Raw genomic sequence first — 20,469 nt, 5'->3', positions numbered from 1 at the left:
TTTTAAGTGTTGACATAAAAGCTGTATCCTAAACAAGGAGAATGTATAAGTGAGTTAGGTTCTGGTTATTTTAAGGATCTTAAATATTTCTAATCTGAAATAACTTTGGGATATATTTAGATTATTGGACATTGATATCTGGGGAGGTCACAGATGTTTTTTCCTGTTCTGATTTAGTAAAATTCCAGCTTATTAATTGGGTTCTGCATATTAAGTTAACTTATGCATTTGTACTTGGTTTTAATTTTGCAGTGTTATTTTGGCTATCATAAGCAACCACGCTTACTCTCTGTGTATGCCAGACAGAGATTTCTTCAAGAGCTGTCATGTTCAAGTGTTTGAATTAACAAACATAACCACATACTGAATTTAGACAATGTCTACAAAAACAAGCATGGTCTTTTATTTTATTTATTTATTTATTTATTTATTTAAAGATTTTATTTATTTATTTGACAGACAGAGATCACAAGTAGGCAGAGAGGCAGGCAGAGAGAGAGGAGGAAGCAGGCTCCCTGCTGAGCAGAGAGCCCGATGTGGGACTCGATCCCAGGACCCTGAGATCATGACCTGAGCCGAAGGCAGCGGCTCAATCCACTGAGCCACCCAGGCGCCCCAAGCATGGTCTTTTAGAACAGAAGCTTCCAACCTTTACAAGTATGAGAGTCTCTAAAGTCAAAAACTTTCAAAGCCTCTCCCTATGATAGCAGTATTTTTAGTATCTACTGATTGTGAAAATGTAATTGCCAAAAGGCCACTATACATTTAGAAACTTTTTTTTTTTTTTTAAAGATTTTATTTATTTGAGAGAGAGAGAGAGAGTGCTCACAAGCTGGGGAAGCAGCAGGCAGAGAGAGGGGGGAAGTAGGCCCCGGGCTGAACAGGGAGCCTGTTGTGAGACTTGATCCAAGGACCCTGGGATCATGACCTCAACTGAAGGCAGATGATTACCTGACTGAGCCACCCAGGCACCCCTTAGTAACACTTTTTAAATAAAAGTTGTGTTTTATTGATCATAATATTTATATTCATTTGGAAATTTATAGTGCATACCTGTGACTTATTTATCCTGTCTGCATGCAGTGCTTGTCCACATAGGAATTGTTTAGGCCTATATAATAACTATTAAGTCCTTCAGAGGTCAGCACCTCATAGGACAGGACAGGAACATTGACTTTGAGTAATTTTACTATGCTGTTATTATTGTTAAAAGTGTGATTTTTTTTTTTAAGGTCGAAACACAAGTTTAAAGAAAGCCTTAAATTACCAAAATTTACTTACAGTAGTATCACTGGGTAAATGTTTTTTAAAAGTTGGTTTAAAGTTCAAATTACCAGGGTGCCTGGATGGCTCAGTGGGTTAAGCCTCTGCTTTCAGCTCAGATCATGGTCCCAGGGTCCTGGGATCGAGCGCTGCATCAGACTCTGCTGCTCAGCAGGGAGCCTGCTTCTCCCTCTCTCCCTGCCTGCCTCTCTGCCTACTTGTGATCTCTCTCTCTGTCAAATAAATAAATAAAAATTTAAAAATCTTTGGAAAAAAGTTCAAATGACCTCATACTGAACTCAGTCCAAAAGCACAGAAACACAAGATGTAGAATATTGTTAACATTTGGTAATAATATTAATAATACGAGCATTACATTAAATTAATACAATATTTGTATGAATAAAGATGCAAGATCTGGGATCCATTAAAAATCTTTTATATAATACAGCTGTTTCAGAGTCTCAAGCTGAATAAAGCATCTGGGGAAGAACTGTCCCTAAGATGAATTGAGGTCTACTTTGAATAGTGGGTACCAGTCTTTGCTGATTTATTCCTATTTTTAGATCTTTGGTTCTGTTCTCTTCTGGTTGAGCCTGGTATGTGGTTTATCACTAAAAAAAGAGAGAGAGAGAGAAACACTACATGGTCCTCAAATTGTAGGCTGATTAATACAGTGGATTTTCAATCAGAAATCTATGTCAAGGGGCACCTGGGTGATTCATTCAGATGTCGGACTTTTGGCTGTTGGTTTTGGCTCAGGTCATGATCTCAGGGTCATGGGTTGGAGCCCTGCTTGGGGCTCCACTCTCAGCACAGTCTGTTTAAGTTTCTTTCCCCCCGCTACTCTGTTCCTTCCCCCACTCCTGCTAGTATGCTCTCTCTCAAGTGGATGAATGTATGCTTAAAATACTGTAAGTATTTTAAGAGATTCCAATGCAAGTCAAGGACAGAGGGAGTCACTTGGTGGATCAGTTAATTTTCATTGGAGTAAAAGAAGGGTCTGTCCTTTTGGTCCCTTTTTTACTTATCCCTTAAGAACATATACTACTTTTGGATGAATTGGATTCATTTTGTCCAATCACAAACAACATAGGACCTTAGTATACATATGTATTAAAAGTATAAAAAAAAGGAATGATAAACACCAAATTCAGAATAATTATAGAGGGTAGGGTATAGGACTCTTGAGGGGTACATAGAGGGCTTCATGGTACTTGTAATGGTTTCTTTCTCAAGATTGTTAAAATGTACATGGATGTTCACTATATTCTGTATATTTAGGTATGATAACATTAATTATAAGTATATTTTAAAATAAAAGATATAATAAAATAGTATTAATAATAGTAAAATATCTGATTGTTTTACCTAATTAATACTGGGATTAAAGCCGGACGTTAATAGAGGCCATATTTTGAAATTCCTCCCTCCCTCTCTTCCACCCTCTCTCTCCTTCTTTCTCTTTTTTCTTTTTTTCCTTTTTTGGTAAATGATGCCACTGTACCCCTGTCCCCCTTCCTCTGATATTCACATGTAATTAATAATCACATAAAACAAAAACAGCAGCAACAAAAGCAATCAGAAAAAAACAGAACACTTCAGCTCAGATGGTGTGTGTTTGCAGATAGTTTAGTTTCTGAGTCAGGCAGGCTTGGGGTCTAAGTTTGCTGTTTACTCCATGTGGGAATTTGGGCAGCCTAAGCTCTCTGAGCCTTGTGTTTTTAATTCATTAGGTATAGATTATAATAAATCTACTTTCGGATTTGCGCTGAAGATGTAATTGTATATGTAGATTCTGGCATGCAGGAGATGCTCAGCGAACGTGGATTTTAATTCTCTTCATCGTCTTTGGTGCCCGCAGGGACCTCTGGCACAGTGCTAGGCACATAGAAGGCACTCAGAAAATACCTAGTGTTTGACTAGATGCTACATCTTAATAAAAATCTCGTTAAATTGTTTTTAGGAGGACTTTCGACTGCATTTTAGAAATATTTCAAGAATCATGGATTGTGTTGGTTGTTTTAAATGTCGACTATGGGGAAAGCTTCAGGTAAGCAAATCTGGTTCAGTCTTATTTTTCATTTATTCTCTGTGCAAAGAAGTTTCTGACTTTTCTTTCTTTACTATTTCTCTTACAGATTCAGGGTTTGGGTACTGCTCTGAAGATTTTGTTTTCTGAGAAACTGATAGCAAATATGCCAGAAAGTGGGCCCAGCTATGAATTCCATCTAACCCGACAAGAAATAGTATCATTATTTAATGCATTTGGAAGGTGAGTTTGAAAGTAGTGAAATTGTTTCTGTTAGCCAAGTAAGTCTAAAACATGGTAAGTAATAATCCTTTTTAGTGAAATTATTTTACTACCGAATTCTGTAATCTTATGAAATACTTCAAGTATATACACATGCACAATCATCAGGTGATATTCTTTCCTTTTCTCTATTGATTTTTATAATTATGATTAATTACGGATTGGACTTCAGTATTCATCTTACTGAATTTGTACATTTTTTCCTAATTATTAGAAAGTAGTTTTTGTGCTGCCCAAATATTTTTTGAAGGTCCTGGAGGAATCATGTTGTTTAATATATGCATACGTATAAAATTGATCTGCAAATTCATCATCATGTAAAAAGATTAATAATGCTTTAAAAATTATTTTCATGAAAACGACTGGAAGATAAGCTTGAAATAAGGAACTTAACATTACGAAATGTAGGTATAGATGCCTTTCTTTTTGGCCCATCATATGTAAAGAATGCAGAGATTTATACAAACTGATATTTTCTAAGGACTACATTTCTTCACTTTAAAAAAATTATGATTTACTCTTTTGGGTTTGAAACAATTGACCTTCAGAATTATTTGTACATAAAAACTTAATAGATATGGTTCATTGAGAATTCAGCTACTTTTTTCATGGCAGAAAGCAGAACTAAAATACACTTAAAATAATGAACAAACTTTTTATAGTAAGTAGTGAAAACAGTTTGGTTACACATTTACTGTTCTCACTTTTTGTTGTTGTTGTTTAAGATTTTATTTATTTATTTGACAGATAGAGATCACAAGTAGGCAGAGAGGCAGGCAGAGAGAGAGGAGGAAGCAGGCTCCCTGAGGAGCAGAGAGCCTGATGTGGGGCTCGATCCCAGGCCCCTGGGATCATGTCCTGAACTGAAGGCAGAGACTTTAACCCACTGAGCCACCCAGGTGCCCCCTGTTTTCACTTTTTATAGTCCAAAAGCTTTGATTCTTTGTATATTTACTAACTGTGGAACATTGATTAGTTTTCAATATTTTTGTATACTTACACATATTTAAAGATTTTATTTGTATATTTTAGAGTGAGAGAGCATGTGTGTGCAGGGGGGAGAGGCAGAGGAAGAGGGAGACAGAATCTCAAGAAGACTCCATGCTGAGCGGGAACCCTATGCAGGTCTCCGTCTCACATCTGACATCAAGACCTGAGCTGAAATCAAGAGTCAGATGCTTAACTGACTGAGCCACCCACGCACTCCAACTTATGCATATTTAAAATACACATTTTAATGCTTATGTAATTTATATTTATGCACTTTAAATACTACACGTGTGAATATACTTAGGAATACTTTAAATACCTAAGTATTTTGGGGCACCTGGGTGGCTCAGTTGGTTAAGTGTCCGACTCTTGATTTCAGCTCAGAACCTGATCCTAGGTTCATGAGCTCAAGCCCCATGTTGGGCTCCACACTGGGTATGGAACCTACTAAAAAAAAGAAAGAAAGAATAAAAATTGCCCAAGTATTTCAATATTTATATACTTTCTAATTGTGTATTTTAAAACTTTTAATACTAAGTTTTGAATACTTAAAAATAACTAACTTCAAGGCAATATTATCTTGGTTTTACCATGTCAGATTAAGAACTCCGGTACATCAAAATTGACTAAATGGTTTATACATTTTTAAATTTATTGAAATAAATTACTTGAAAATTTTTCTGTGCTCTAAAAATGCAGTGTTGAATAACAGAGAAAAAGTATGTAAAATACCTTCTGAGTGAAATTTTTTTTTTGGTTACAGAATTTCCACAAGTGTGAAAGAATTAGAAAACTTCAGGAATTTGTTACAAAATATTCATTAAAGAAAACAGAAAACAAGTTGAAACCTGCCTGTTTCTGGACTTTGAAGACCAAAGAGTAGAATTTCATTCAAAGGCATAAGAGTAATGACATTCTTAAGCCAAACATTTTATATAAAGCTGCTTTTGTAAAAGGATAATTATATTGTTTTGAGTAAATAATTTTTTTTAATTGCGTTAAGTTTATGTATAATAGTATTGTGAGTAAAAGTAACACTTTGATGATGTGGTATAAATTTTAAAGTTTAATATTGAATATAATCAGGATTTTCAAATTCATATATGTTAAAACTAAGTAAATGTTATAAGTCTCTCAGTTTTGTGTGAGAAGATGTAATATAAATAAAACTGTGGTCAGAGTGTTAGAGCGTTTAATAGGAAAATGCTAAGGAAGCTCATGAATATCCATAATTAACAACTTAAGAGCTTTCAGTACATTTATGGTTACCAGATTTAGTAAATAAAAATACAGAATGCTCAGTTAAATTTGAATTTCAGATAAACAATAATTTTTTTATATAAGTATGTTACATGCAATGTTTAAGACATACTTAAACCAAAAATAATTTCTTGTTTAAAATTCAAATTTAACTGGGAGCCCTGTGTTTTATCTGGCAACCCAGAAGTACATTGATATGAAGTATGAAGTAAAAAAGTATGAGAATTATATTGCAATTTAGATTGGCTTTTTTTAGTGTGTAGAAAGATACAATGACAACTCAAAGACTTAGGGGATTTCTACACATTGTGAAAAGTTGAATAGATTTATATATTTATTCTCATAATACTTTACCTAATGCTGAATAAAATTTGGGAGAAGCTTTTTATTTTTATAGAATTTCAAATTTACAGAAAAGTTTCCAAGGTAGTACAAAAGAACTCTTTACCCAGATTAACTAATTGTTCACTTGTGCTTTATCTTTCATGCTCTCTCTTTATACACATGTATACTATTTTTTTCCCAAGTGATTTGGAAGTCAGTTCCAGGCATCATGCCCTTTGAACCTTAAATATTTTCAGTGTGTAATACTGGATAATTCTTTTTAAATGATTTTTTCTGAAGAAAAAAAGAAAGTGGAACTATAATACTGTAAGCCTTAAAATAAGGAATCATTTTGAGTGCCAGTGTAAATAAAGTTCTTTTTGAGTTTGTTGTCCTTTTGACGCTTGATCTATATAGTCATCGGGCATATAATCTTTGTTCTTTATACCTGAGGTTCATTTCCTTTTTATCCCTAAAAATTAATTTTGGAAGATTTTTATTAGTGGCAGTTCTTTAATGATAAAAATATTTGAAGGGGTTTAAGAATTTTAATAACATGGTAATTGTGAAAGAAATTATAAAAGAAACTATACCTCAAAATGATGCGTGCCCTCTTTATACTAGGAAGTTATACCATGTTGAGATGTCACATTATTAATGAAGCAGGGTTTATTTATATGATGGTTTAGAAATACCATTTTATACTGCTGTATACTTCTTTTCTGTGTCCCTGAAGCCTGGTATATGGCCAAGTACATAGTAAGCACATGGTGGGTATCCAATAAATATTTGTTGAATGTATGAATATGTATTTGGTACATCTTAAATGAAAAAACCACAGAGCTGAGTTTAACAATATGTGTCATATTTTTCTCTCTCCCACCCCCAATTGAAGAAGGCAGGAAAAGAATGACATTAACCTACTTACTAAGTCAGTATTCTTGGAAACTCAGACTATGCCGTGAGCACCGTGTGTAAAAGTTCAAAGGACATCTGTACTACTCTGAACCTGTGGTGGGAGGGTTTATTTATTTATTTATTTATTTATTTATTTTAATTATTTTTATTAATTTATTTGACAGAGATCACAAGTAGGCTGAGAGGCAGGCAGAGAGAGAGGAAGTGAAGCAGGCTTCCTGCTGAGCAGAGAGCCCGATGCGGGGCTTGATCCCAGGACCCTGGGATCATGACCTGAGCTGAAGGCAGAGGCTTTAACCCACTGAGCCACCCAGGTGCCCCTGGTGGGAGGGTTTAAATGGCAGTTTTGTCTGTGTGCTCTTCCGACTCTCACGTCATGCCCTCACCCTTTTTTAAGTCAGTCTTTTTGAAAGAATATTTCTGTCATCACTTTGTCACCTCCCACTTGCTCCTTAACCAAAAATCTTGCTTTTGACTCTGTAGTCCCTAACCATTTCTTCTTTTGAAGTCAAAAATTTCAGTTCTAAAATTCATAATTCAGTTCAGAAGCCATTTCTTATTTGACTTTTTTTTCCCCCCCTGCATTTGATACTGTTGGGCAGCCCCCTTCTTTAAAGATATGCCCCTATACCCCTCCCTCAGGTTCCTTATATTTCACTCCTGGGCTCCTGGATGTGTCCTTTTTTAAGGCTTTTTTCATTTATGCCTTAAATGTTATTCCTCAGACTTTGACCACCACTTACTTCTCCCTCTTAGGTAGTTATGACTCAATGATGTCCAAGTTCTTACCATTAGTCCAGACTTCTCAATCCGTCTGTTTATAACATGTCTTTACTGTTGTCCCACAGATACCTGTGGGTCTTAAAACCATCATTTCCCCCCGCAAATCTATTCTTGTGCCTGTGATCCTTACTCTGGTTAATTTTAGAGCCATCATCATCTAAATTCTCCAGGCTCGTTGCTCTGCATCCTTCCCTATCTGGTTAGTGTGTTAGCACTGTGGAGTTGATCTCCACATGTCTGATGTCTGTCTCTCCCTTTTCTTTGCTCTTATCTAGAGCACTACACTGGCCTGCTTCCCTGTTCCCAGCCTATCTCCTCCCATACACCCCACAGTACTGTCACAGTAGGCTTTCTAGAAGACTCAAACAAGGTCCTCTGACATGTCACCCAGTGGTGCCCCCAGCCACCATGCTTTGATAAAACACATAGTTCTTCAAATGTGCCAGGTCACCTTGGTGCATGCTGTTCTCTCTGCATCATATGCTCTAGCTGTCCTTCCTACCTGGAAAATGCCCATTTCTTGTTGCAGACCACCATAACGCCCGCCTCTGTGAAACCGCCCTTGCTCCACTCAAGGAGTATCTTCTAATTGCCTCTTTAATGTCACCACTGTAATTACAACCTACCTCTATTGTGTCACTTGTACTGTATTTTCTTTTAAGCCTCCTTTACTAGAATGTGAGCTCCTTAAGGGCAGGAAATGGAACGTTACCCACATTTGCATCTCCATAGCATATTTTTTAGCATATGAACACTTAATAAATGTTTGTTGAATAAATTGCTTTTCAGATGACAATTTTATTGTACTAGAGGTCAGATCTTCACTCCAAATATTCTTTACAACAAGAGTCAATTGATTCCCAAGGATTTGTGACATTGGGGGAAGGTCGGTAAAGCTAAAAATTTGGTGTAGTTTTGGCAAGTTGTGAAGTGAATGAAGTTATGAAGTCTATTATGGAAAAAATGGTAAGAACTATTCTTTGAGGGGAAAAGGCAACAACATCACTGAAGAATTTCTTGAATAATCAAAGAATAACTGCCCAACATTATGGCCTAGCTAAATTTATTCCTGTTTAAAATTGAAGGAGAAGGAGAGCTGTGTTCTAAGTCACTTCATTACAAATATTTTTTCTTAGCTTAATGTTGGAATAAATGTACTATCAAAATCATACTGATATTTTAAACTAAGGTGCAAATTCACACAAAATCTGTATAACATTGAGGGACATAATGTCCAGATGTAAATATAAGCTCACTAACAACAAACTGTCATTTGCAACTCCTGATATTTTTGTCTTTTCTTTGGTAGCACTAGGGTTCTTCCCTGGGTATGCTAGAAACTCAGGGTTGTCAATGGAGACATTTTAAGCAAACCAGAGCACCAAATAAAAGCACAAACACTTTTATTTTTAACAGTAGTGTTTTGTTACCATTTAGTGAAACAACAAATAAATACATTCATTGGCCACAGCTATACTTTTATGACCAGTTTGAAACTGACTGTATAGCTGAGAAACACTGTTAAACAATAAAAAAGGCAGCTATGCATAAAAAAGCCACTTTAACTATAAATTACATCTTTCATAAAACTACAACCAGCTATAATGAGTGGTAAGAGTCTCAAAATTAATGACCACCCAAATGAAACAATAAAAACAAGTACTGCTAATCACTGTAGAATTACACACTTAAGCAATGAAATTCACCATTCTAATTAACCGAAAAAGGTCTGAAATTGTCATCATGTGCTTCAGTGCAGGATGAACAGGGAATCGGTAGCCCTTTGATTTCATCAACTCCTTCTTTCGAGACCAAACTTAAAGTGCTCCTAGTGCTTTGGAATTTTTAAGCAAATATTGGGCCAGAAGCTTATCTTTCTTTGTCTTTGGTGATGTATTATGGGAGATGTGTATAAGGAGACAAATGTAAGAATTCAGGTACCCTAGTTAGGGATAAGAAGAAATATACAAATCTGAAATTTGGAAGAATCCACAAATGCAGCTGAAAGAACCAAGATATTTTACCTGGAATTTTTTTTTTTTTTAAAGTAATCTTTGCTTATCTGGTCAAATAGGAAAACTACCTAGGGAGGCCTTAGAAAAAATGTACCTTATTTACTTTGAACCCCAAGGAGTCACAGAGATAACATATCTTTTCAGATAGTTCTAGGTAGACACCCAACATTATTAGGAAAATAAATAGTTTCTGAAAAGAAATGTAGTAACTGAAGTTGTCCTCAAAATATACTCAGATAAGTGCATGTTATGTTGTCATGTAAATACTAAGGTTAACTTCTGTACTATATACATTTTTAAAGAATTTGGTTACAACAAGAGAACTTATAAACAAACCCAAAGTAACATACCTGTAGGTTTATGCTTCTGATTGAGTTCAAAGTCATTTTGTATGATAAAAAGAAGGAATTTCTTTGGCTATGTACCAGCCTTTCAAAAGAGTGAAAGTATTAAAAATTTCATTTGTTCCTGTTAAACTTCTGTGAAGTTACTAAATAAGCAATTATTAAAACATTGAATGGTGTTTTTTTCCATCAAAATGTATATTAAGAATACAAATAAAACATAACTTTCTAATTAAAGTAGAAGACAGAAAAGGACAGTTGTATTAGTTCAGTTCTGAAGAAACAGATCAGCAGACAATTTTACGTAGCTGGTCGTCCTTAAGCATGTTGTGACAACTTCCCAATGTTGCCTGTTCCCTTGGCATCTTGAGGTATTCAGCATCTACTTCTTTCTGTATAGATACTGGTAGAAAGTGCATTTTAAAATCCTTTATTACCTTAGCCTATCATATATATATATTTTTAGATTTGGGATAGGACATTCAAGACAGTTTTAATATAATTCTAGAAGTATTTCAATATTGTTAAACTTACCTAGTTAGTACCTTTGCGTCAGTTTGCTTATTCAGTGCTGGAATTAATTTGAATTAAATTTGATCTGGCTTTGCCCATTTACAAGATATAAAAACGGGAAAACTAAAGGAGGAATTATATGTCTTACGAAGTATTGCACTTGAGTTTAATGCAATAATGTATCATGATTTAATTTACCTGAGGACAATTCTGATTCAATAGGTACAATCAGCTATATCTTGTTCAGCTAAACCCAATGCTTTGAAAATGTACTCATGTTTTAACTTAGAATCGTACATTTTATGGATAATTCTTAAATGCATCTGTAAACTTGTTTAGTCCCAAGAAGTTTCTACCAAAATCTCCCTATGCAAAAATCACTATTGCTTTCTTGAAGAATCATGCTTAAACTACTACAGATATCTTAATCATACAAAATAATCACTTGACCAATTCTACTCAAAATAGCCACATAATTTTCACCGGTATACTTTCTTGAAGAAATGCCTGTGGCTTTCCAAAGAACACTGCCAGTCATCACTGAAAAGGATACTATGGTTGTTTAAAAAAAATGATTGAATAATTTCAGTTGGTATTTTACAATCATGCTTAAAAGAACTATCTTCAATGATTACATATATTTTAGATTTTAAAAAAGAATGATACATTGTTACGCCTTAATCCTGTGCACTGTTCACACTGTAAAATTTTTATTGGGTAAGAATTCTGCATAGAATACACCACTGAATATACAGGCTTTGATTTTTCATAGGAAAATTGCCTCCTAATTAGGTGTACAGTGTAATATCCTAGTGTGAACACTGGAGTGTGACTTTGGGGACCGTGGTGTACTCTTTGAGGACAAAGATAAAAGTGCAAATATGCAAATATGCATGTGATGTTCCAGAGTCAGGGTGTTTGCAGCCATCAAGTGCCTTAAGATCTAAACCTTTTCTCCCACTCCACACTTCCCATTTTACTTCGTTTTGCTATGAAGTCAAAAGTAACAGGTGTGTCCTCTGCTGAACACAGCCACATTTCCAGGCTTTGTTTTCAGTTGCGACAGATAATGGAATGTTTATGTAGGTGGAATTTAAACACATCGATTATACACGTTCATGTAAGACAATGGCGGAATCACATCTCGGTAATGCTCTCAGTTTTGTGGTGTTACATACAAGCTATGGTGATTGCTCATATCTAAGTTGCTACAAGTAAACAGCAATGGAGCAGTATCTGTCACAGGTCCATTCAGGTGGGGAGAAACTGTGTAACTGTTGCTGCCACACCCAGTCATGGTGCCGTACCAGCCCAAACCTTGCGAATTCGATAAACTGCAACAAGAAAAGAAAAGGCGAAACGGCCATAGGATGGTGATCAGAATATAGGTCACATTGGCATTTTTAGCATTCAGTGACTTTTATAATATAAAAAGTTAGTATCAAATATGTTGAAATATGGTTTTTGCCAAATAATGTAATTGCTTTCTATAAAATGTAATGACTTTTATCTAATATCCTTGATTTTATAACACATATTACAAAAGAATAAATACATCAGAATTAGAACTTGATTATCAGATAATAATATAGTGCTTATTAAGGACGAGACTCTTTTTTAGGACATGTTTGTGTGTGTATATATATAATAATGTATATACATGCACATACCCTATTTAATCTTCACAACAATCTTATAAGATAAACTCTATTACCACTATTTTACAGAGGAAGAACAGACTAAAAAATAAGGGTTAAGGAACTTGTCCAGTGAAGTGAGAATTGCAGAAAATGCTATTCTCTAGCTCAAAGCATTATGGAGATATGCATTAAGCTTTCACTTAAAAGTGCCCTGTTACACAGCTAATGGTACAGAGCCGCAATGGTTTTAGAATAAGAACGACACAAGATTTTCTATGGCCACTAAGCTTCCTGAGAGTTTCATCCAGGATTTCTTGGTGGGTTTTGAATAGCACTATAAAAAAGGAAACATAATCACTCTAATCTTATTCCTTCCCTGTTCATCAACCCCTACCAGCTCTGAACCAACACGGAATCCTGAAATGAGATGGTCCCATTTTACACACAGGGGCATTTCCCAAATAAAGGTAATATATGGGCTTAGAATCCGATGACAGTTCTTTATAGTATAGGTCCCGCTATGCATGTAACGCCTAATGCTCGAAGATCCAGGTTAAATGATCTTATTTACTGACATATGGCACCCAATCTACCTTTCTCATATTTGAGTTAAAGCTTAGGTTAGTTCTTGTCAATCTATTCAGTACTAATTGAGTACATCTACCTTCCTTCTCTTGAACTTCCCAGTCTTGGCAAGTCATCATCACTATCGTATCGTCTTGGATTGTCGAAAAAGTAAGCTCTGGAACTGTAATTGTGACTATTTATCATGCCAGCAGGTGCCTGTGAACAAAGTATTAAACAGCATATGAATGTTTCTTTTCAACTAAGAAAGGAGGCTGAGATCTAGAATGCTTTTTAGTTTTAAGCTTTGCCCAAAAAACCCCCAGAAAATTGATATAAACTTTCCATTATTTTTATAAAAATAAGGGGAACAGGCATTGGGGAATATTATGATATCATACCAAATTCTGGTTTAATCTCTGCGCCCGGAAAAAGAGTACCACTGACCATGCTGGTACATGTTCCCACAGAAAGAGGACCATTCCAAATACTATATACTCTTCTCCACTTATGTCTTCAAGATGAGCCTGTAAACAGAGTATGACAGGGCCATTTTTAAACCTTTTTTTTTTTTTTTTATAAGCAGTCACCCGCCACAGTTAATTTGTTTCAGGTAGGGTAAGTTAAAACACACCAACTATAGGCACATAAATCTCTAAATTCATTTTCCATAGTTTGTGGTTTTATATCCTTTAAAGGACATAAAAATGCTTTGATGTTAAGTAAAATAAAAAGTTATTAACTTTTTCAATGCATTAGTTTGTGAAAATATTTTTAGTACATGGGTAAGTTGAAATGATCTCATTTCTAGACTCCACAGTCTGAAGAGAGTTATAAGAGACGACTGGTTCTAGCTACTACATAGCTAACCAAATAGCACCTACTGAGTCACACCTGTAGAGAAATGTCACATGTTAAGTGCTCAGCCCCACTACTATTTAAAAATATGCTTTGGGGCAAAAAAGGAGAATGCTCTGGGGCCTAAACTTCATATTGAATTTGCTTTTACTCTGCTAGCTGTTGGGTGAGAGAAGAGGCAAAAGGAGTGAACAGAATCTGCCAGCTGGAACTACAGGTGAAAATTTCACTACAGGTGAAAAAAAAAACAAAAAAACAAAAACCAAAAACGAAGAAAATTCCTTTTCTTTAGAAAGGTAACTGAAATTCTGATAAAATGATATTCCAGAATGTCTTAAATTCAGCACAAAGTTATATTAATGTAAAGACATGACATGAAGCTATGTCAAACTGCACTTTTAGGAGGGGGATGGAGAAAGCTGGGAGGTGAAATATGATAGCTAAAGCACCAGAAATTACTAGAACAAACACCTGGACACCCAGAAACTATGAATGCTCTCCCATGATCATGACTGATAACACCAGCTTTTCAGAAAAGATCCTTATTTAAGTATCTAAAACCAAACCAAATATTTAGGTTATATGTAGGTCTTGGGTTTGAGAGAATAAATTTCATCCTAACAAGTTAAAAATATACCCATATTCACTAGCTAATGACAGGCAGTCAATTTATCTAGAGATAGTTCAACACTATCCTTGAAAAAATTAGTAAAATATAGGGTTATGACTAATAAATAGGTTTATGGCCCTATTAGTATTGTCCACAAAAAGAAAAGAAAATACTCCTTTGGGAGAAGTTCTCTCTGAAGAATGATTTTAAGTGACACATGTAAATGAGGATCTTTAAGCATAAACTTTAAGTATGGTTATTGTTATAACCAGAGGTAAATGTTTGGAAGTCAAACACTTAAAATAGTCTCTTGGTTAACTAATTTCATTATTATATTATTAGATTAGCAATACATGATAGCTACTTACCTTATCTGAAAGATTATCCCAGCCATAATTAAATGGACTTTCTAATGTATCCTGAGATATGGTGATCACCACCAAATTATAACAAGCTCTCGAAGAGTAGAGAAGAATGACTACAGAGCCTACGACAACAGTCTGGCACAGAGACATACCCTAGAAGAGAGAAAATTCGTCATCATAGCACTCCACACATTTGTCACAAGCTGTTCATCCACATTCAACAGAGTCACCTCTTGTAGAGGTGAGCTCATTGAGTGAGCACTTGGTGGAATAAACTCTTGGTTATTCTCCTTTGCAATTCCTATCCTATCCAAAATCACAACCTAAACTTGTGTTTAAACTACCCTATTAATACAAATAAGTTATTTGCCAACTTGGCCAATGGTAGCTGGAGGAAGATTTTGTCCTGCCATGATTACCTTACTCCCTAATATGTGAATAAATAAATTGGTGAAATTGATATTAAGAGAAGTAGTTTAGTCATAATGAGAAAAGAATAGGAAATAGAAGAAAAAGAAATAGAAATAGAGGAAATTCCATTTCATACACTTAATTTCTAATAAGATACAAAATTAGAATAGAAATACAGCTCCTATGTTATTTGCTTCATTCTATTAAAGACTTGATGTTAGTCCCTTATTGAAGTCATTATGTTGACAACAAAATGATGTTGGCACTCAAATGCACTTTTTCAAATCCACAATATTTTAATACCAAGACTTCTGTTGTTTCCCCAAATAGGAAACCTTATAATTTATTACTTAGTCACAATTTAGTAGTCACACTCAACTCGACTGTGCATTCTGGAAAAAGGTGCAGTATCACCTTTTCACAGGGATTATTAACCTGGGGTCTATATTTCAATATATTTGGTTTCCTTTGTAATCCTATTTATCTTATGCATTAAAAACATTATTCTGAGAAGTGACACAATTGCCAAAGAGATGTACTGCAAAAAACACCCAGTGTGGTGTTTTGGACGTTTGTGTTCTGGTTGTCACATGATGGCATTTAGCACACAAGGGCAGGGCAGGCTAGATGATCCACAATTCACAGGAGAGTTCTCCACATGAGAGAATTCCTCTCTAACCTTCTCTAACTTTCCAGGGTCCTCTTAGAAATTCATGAAGATGAAAAACCTGTTTGTAATGATCTGAGCAAAAACCCAATTGTTTAATATATAAAAAATGTTTATGTTTGCATAGTTTCAATAGATGCCAACATTTCCAGACACACATATAACATGTAAACTGAGGGAAATTTGTAATTTGTTTTGTTCAGAACTTTACCAAGAATGGCCAAAATTTGGAAAATTGTGATACAGACAGCAATACTGTGTGTGGTGTGTAAGTCACTAACACAATACCCTGTAACAGTCTGTGTTTTTAGCTGTCCCATTCAGTTTCTGTGTACAGATAACAAGCATCTGACATCATGCCCCCAAATTTACATATTGAAATATTGGTCAATTGCTTTCCTTTTATTTCCTCTTTATACCCAGGGCAATTATGTTGAATTTTTGAAATTATTTGTGTAGGCAGATTAATAAATTGTTAATTGCAGGATAGAAAGAGTTTATTAAAAATACTTATCAGAGGGGTGTGCTGGGTTTGATAGGATTGAGAACCATTATTATAACTTACTTCTTTATAAGAACAACACATTTTAGGGGCATATGAGAAGAAGAACTAAAAGATAAAAGATACCTTGAAAGATGTTGAGAGAGTACCTTTTTAAGCTTAGTCACTACCATAACAAAAAGTGTGTGTGAAAATAAATAAAACCTGGGACGCCTGGGTGGCTCAGTTGGTTGGACGACTGCCTTCGGCTCAGGTCATGATCCTGGAGTCCCGGGATCGAGTCCCGCATCGGGCTCCCAGCTCCATGGGGAGTCTGCTTCTCTCTCTGACCTTCTCCTCATTCATGCTCTCTCTCACTGTCTCTCTCTCAAGTAAATAAATAAAATCTTTAAAAAAAAAAAAAAAAAAAAAAAAGAAAATAAATAAAACCCTAGCAAGATTAAAATTCTCTAAAGTTAAGTCTAAAATTTTCTACGGTGTGCACTTTTATTTTTGTGAATCCCCCCAAAAACTGAAAAAAAAAGCTAATCTACTAAAAAAGCTAATCTAAAACCAATCCAGATCCAATTTTAGAAGTACTGTATTATTAAAGAAACACTGAGTAACACAAACTTAGAATGCTGTAAGCATTACCATTCTTTAAAATAATCATAAATAAATTTACAGAGGAATAAAATGACCCCTAAATGGGCTTGATCCCAGACATCATATAGAGAGATTCTGCTTATACTTATAAGTACTATAAAAACTAAAAAAAATAAGACTGCTAGAAAAGAGCAAAGAATCAATAACACTGAGGTAATTAATAAAACAAGATTACAGACAAATTACATACATATAACAATGAAAGAAGCCTACTAATTTAGAAAACAAAAGAAGATTCTTCCTGCAAAACACAGAATTACAAAACAAAAGAAAGTAAAAAAGGATTCTGCAACATGGAAGCTGTTGTCAAAAGCTAAAGAAAATCTTCCTAAAATGGATGGAGTCGTAACATAACAATTCCACTTCGGAGCAGTCCTCAAGGTCTTATTTTCCTTTCCTCTAGCCCTGCTCTTTTCCGGAAATTCCACACCAGACAAGGAAGGAAGAGTTACACCTCACTCCAGGATGTCGATTACTAATATATTGCTATGTATATCATTGACTATAGTTCAATTTTGTTTACAGGTATTTTTAAATGCAGGTATACAGAAATTTCAACTTATCATTCAGAGTTTTGACAAATGCGAATACACCAATATAACCCAAATTTCTACCAAAATAGAGAACATTGCCATCATGCCAGAAAGTTCCTCATACCTCTTCCCCATCAGCCAAACCCTCAAAGGCATATACTCTCCTGCTTCTGTTTTTATAACTTAGTTCTGAACTTCAACTAAATGGGACCATTGAATATGAACTCTTTTGTAGGTTTCATTCAGTCAGCATAATGTTTTCTGCTTCATGTATGTTGTTGGATGTTTCAGTAGTTTGGTCTTTGTATTGCTCAAGTGGTTGATTAGAATGACCAACTCCTCCTGGTTTGCTCAAGAAAGTCCCACATCCCAGAAAACTTCTCAGCCGCAGAGAAACCAGGACAGTTGACCACACTAATTCTACTAATTAGATGAAATTGTTTATATGAGAGTTTCATCTGTTGATGCACAGTTTCTACAAACATTCTTATACAAGTCGTTTTGTGGACATGTCCTTTCACTTCTTTGTGGTAAATACCTAAAAATGGAATTACTGGATCATATGGTAGGTATAAGTTCAGCTGTATAAGAAACTGTCAGATCTTTTTCCAAGATGGAGGTACACTTTTACACTTCCAACAAAGTACGAGAGTTCCAGTTGCTCCACATCCTAGAGAACAACAGGGTTTTTCAAGCTTTCTAATTTTAGCCATGCTGGTAGATGTATAGTTGTATCTCATTTTGGTTTTAATTTGCATTTCCCCAATGACTTATTGGCCATTTGTATATCTTCTTTATGAAAAATCTAGTCATATCTTTGACCACTTCTAAATTGGGTTATCTTTTTTTTTTTTTTTTTTTTGAGTTGTAGGAGATCTCTATATATGCTGGAAATGAGTCCCTTGTCAAAAATATGTATTGCAAATATTATCTTGAAGTCTGTGCTTTGCCTTTGCATTTTCTTAGTCTTTTCTTTGGATGAGAAATTTGAACTTTTAATTAAGCTTAATCTATCAATTTATTCCTTCTGAATACTTTCTATGACCTAAGAGATCTTTGCTTACTCCCAAGTTATAAAGATGTTTTTCTGTGTTTACTTCTAAAAGCTTTAGAGTTTTTTCATTTATATTTAGGTCTATGATTCATTAAAATTTTTTTTTATATGAGTATAGTATGAAATAAGGTTAGGGGTTCATTTTATTTCATTTAGATACTCAGTTTTTACAGCTTCATTTGTTGAAAAGCTCCCATTTCCCCTTCGGATTGCTTTAGCACCTTTGTCATAAATCAAAAGACCTTATAAATGTGAATTGATTTCTAGCTTTCTATTCTGTTCCATTGATCTGTTTGCCTCTTTTATGCTAGTCACACAGTCTTAATTATTGTAGCTTTATACTAAATTTCAAAGCCATGTAGTGTAAGTCCCTGCTTTTTCAGGGTTTCTTTCTGCATTGTTCAGTATAATAGCCTTTAGCTTCATGTGAGTATTTACATTTAAATTAAATTAAATTATTTATTTACTTGAGAGAGAGAACACACTCACACACATGAGGGGCAAGAAAGGGCAGAGGGGGGAGTGGGAGAACCAGAGAGCCCACCAAACAGGAAGTCTGACATAGGGCTTGATCAGGTTCTGATCTCATCAGGATCTTGAGATCAGAACCTGAGCCAAAGGCAGATACTTAACTGACTGAGCCACCCAGGCACTTCCTGTAAGGGACTCTTAACTATAGGGAACATACCAAGAGTGGCTGGAGGGGAGATGGGTGGGGGAGAAGGGGTAACTGCATGATGGGTGTCAAGGAAGGCATGTGATATAATGAGCACTGGGTGTTATATGCATTTGATGAATCACTGAACTCTACCTCTAAAAGCTAATAATATATTATATGTTAATTAATTGAATTTAACTAAAAAAATTAAAAATTAAATTATCAACTCCTCTTTCACAATAGCAACATTTCAAATGCTCAGTAGTTACATATGGCTTGTTACAATACTGAATAATGCAGATATAAAATATTTTCATCACACACAAAGTTCTACTAGGAAGCACTACTTTAAAAGAATTTTTAGGGGCACCTGGGTGGCTCAGTGGGTTAAAGCCTCTGCCTTCGGCTCAGGTCATGATCCCAGGGTCCTGGGATTGAGCCCTGCATCGGGCTCTCTGCTTAGCAGGGAGCCTGCTTCCTCCTCTCCCTCTGCCTGCTTCTCTGCCTACTTGTGATCTCTATCTGTCAAATAAATAAATAAAATCTTAAAAAAAAATAAAAAAAATAAAAGAATTTTTAGGTCATTTTCATTTCCACATACATTTTAAAATAAAATTGCCAATTTCTGTTTTTAAGAACCACATGGTAGAATTATGATTAGGATTGTTTTGAATCTGTAGATCATTTTGGGGAAAATTGCCATCTTAACCATACTGCATCTTCCAATCCATGAACAATGGTATCCACTGATTTAAGTCTTCTTTAGTTTCTGTCAGCAATATTTTGTAGTTTTCAGTATAGAGGTATTGTTTTTTGGAAAATTTGTTCAAAGTATTTTGGTTTATTTGATGCTAATATAAATGGGGTTATTTTTTGAATTTCATCTTTTAATTGTCTGCTTTTGATATATGTATAAATACAATATAATTTTGTATTTTGACCTTGTATACTGAGAACTTGCTACATTCAAATTTCTAGTAGTTATCTAGTTATTTAAATATTAAGTTTTAAAAGATGTTTTATATAAACAATTCTGTTGTCTGCACTTAGAGACATTTTTACTTTTTTATTTCCAATTTTATAACTTTGTTTCTTTTTTTTTTTTTGCTTGTTTTCTTGGAATATTGAATAGAAGTGGTGAGAATGGGCATCCTTGCTTTGTTTTCTATCCTTTAAGTATGATATACTTTTCCATACTTTAATTATTATATTGATTGTAAGTAGTTATAGAAGGTATT

At 34.8% G+C, this 20,469-nt stretch overlaps 2 protein-coding genes across 2 annotated transcripts in view; one reads left to right on the top strand and one right to left on the bottom strand.

Moving 5' to 3' along the window:
- ERO1A (endoplasmic reticulum oxidoreductase 1 alpha) overlaps window positions 1-6,952 on the top strand; it is a 46,589-nt gene extending 39,637 nt beyond the window's left edge. Inside the window, exons 14-16 of the mRNA XM_004738792.3 lie at window positions 3,230-3,316; window positions 3,405-3,538; window positions 5,331-6,952. Of these exons, the coding sequence (XP_004738849.1) occupies window positions 3,230-3,316; window positions 3,405-3,538; window positions 5,331-5,391 (282 nt within the window). The 3' untranslated portion in view covers window positions 5,392-6,952. The remainder of the gene's footprint in view (window positions 1-3,229; window positions 3,317-3,404; window positions 3,539-5,330) is intronic.
- Window positions 6,953-7,655: 703 nt separating this feature from the next.
- The window catches only part of GPR137C (G protein-coupled receptor 137C), a 67,238-nt gene continuing 54,424 nt past the window's right edge, over window positions 7,656-20,469 (bottom strand). Inside the window, exons 4-7 of the mRNA XM_004738791.3 lie at window positions 14,765-14,914; window positions 13,330-13,455; window positions 13,029-13,147; window positions 7,656-12,058 (exon numbers count right to left, since the gene is read on the bottom strand). Of these exons, the coding sequence (XP_004738848.1) occupies window positions 11,881-12,058; window positions 13,029-13,147; window positions 13,330-13,455; window positions 14,765-14,914 (573 nt within the window). The 3' untranslated portion in view covers window positions 7,656-11,880. The remainder of the gene's footprint in view (window positions 12,059-13,028; window positions 13,148-13,329; window positions 13,456-14,764; window positions 14,915-20,469) is intronic.

The sequence above is a fragment of the Mustela putorius genome, unplaced genomic scaffold, assembly GCF_011764305.1.
Source record: "Mustela putorius furo isolate JIRA1106 unplaced genomic scaffold, ASM1176430v1.1 tig00000129_pilon_pilon_pilon, whole genome shotgun sequence".
In the NCBI taxonomy this organism is placed as follows: Eukaryota; Metazoa; Chordata; class Mammalia; order Carnivora; family Mustelidae; genus Mustela; species Mustela putorius.
The sequence above is the reverse complement of the archived record's forward strand: the minus strand, read 5'-3'. Positions and strand labels throughout refer to the sequence as shown.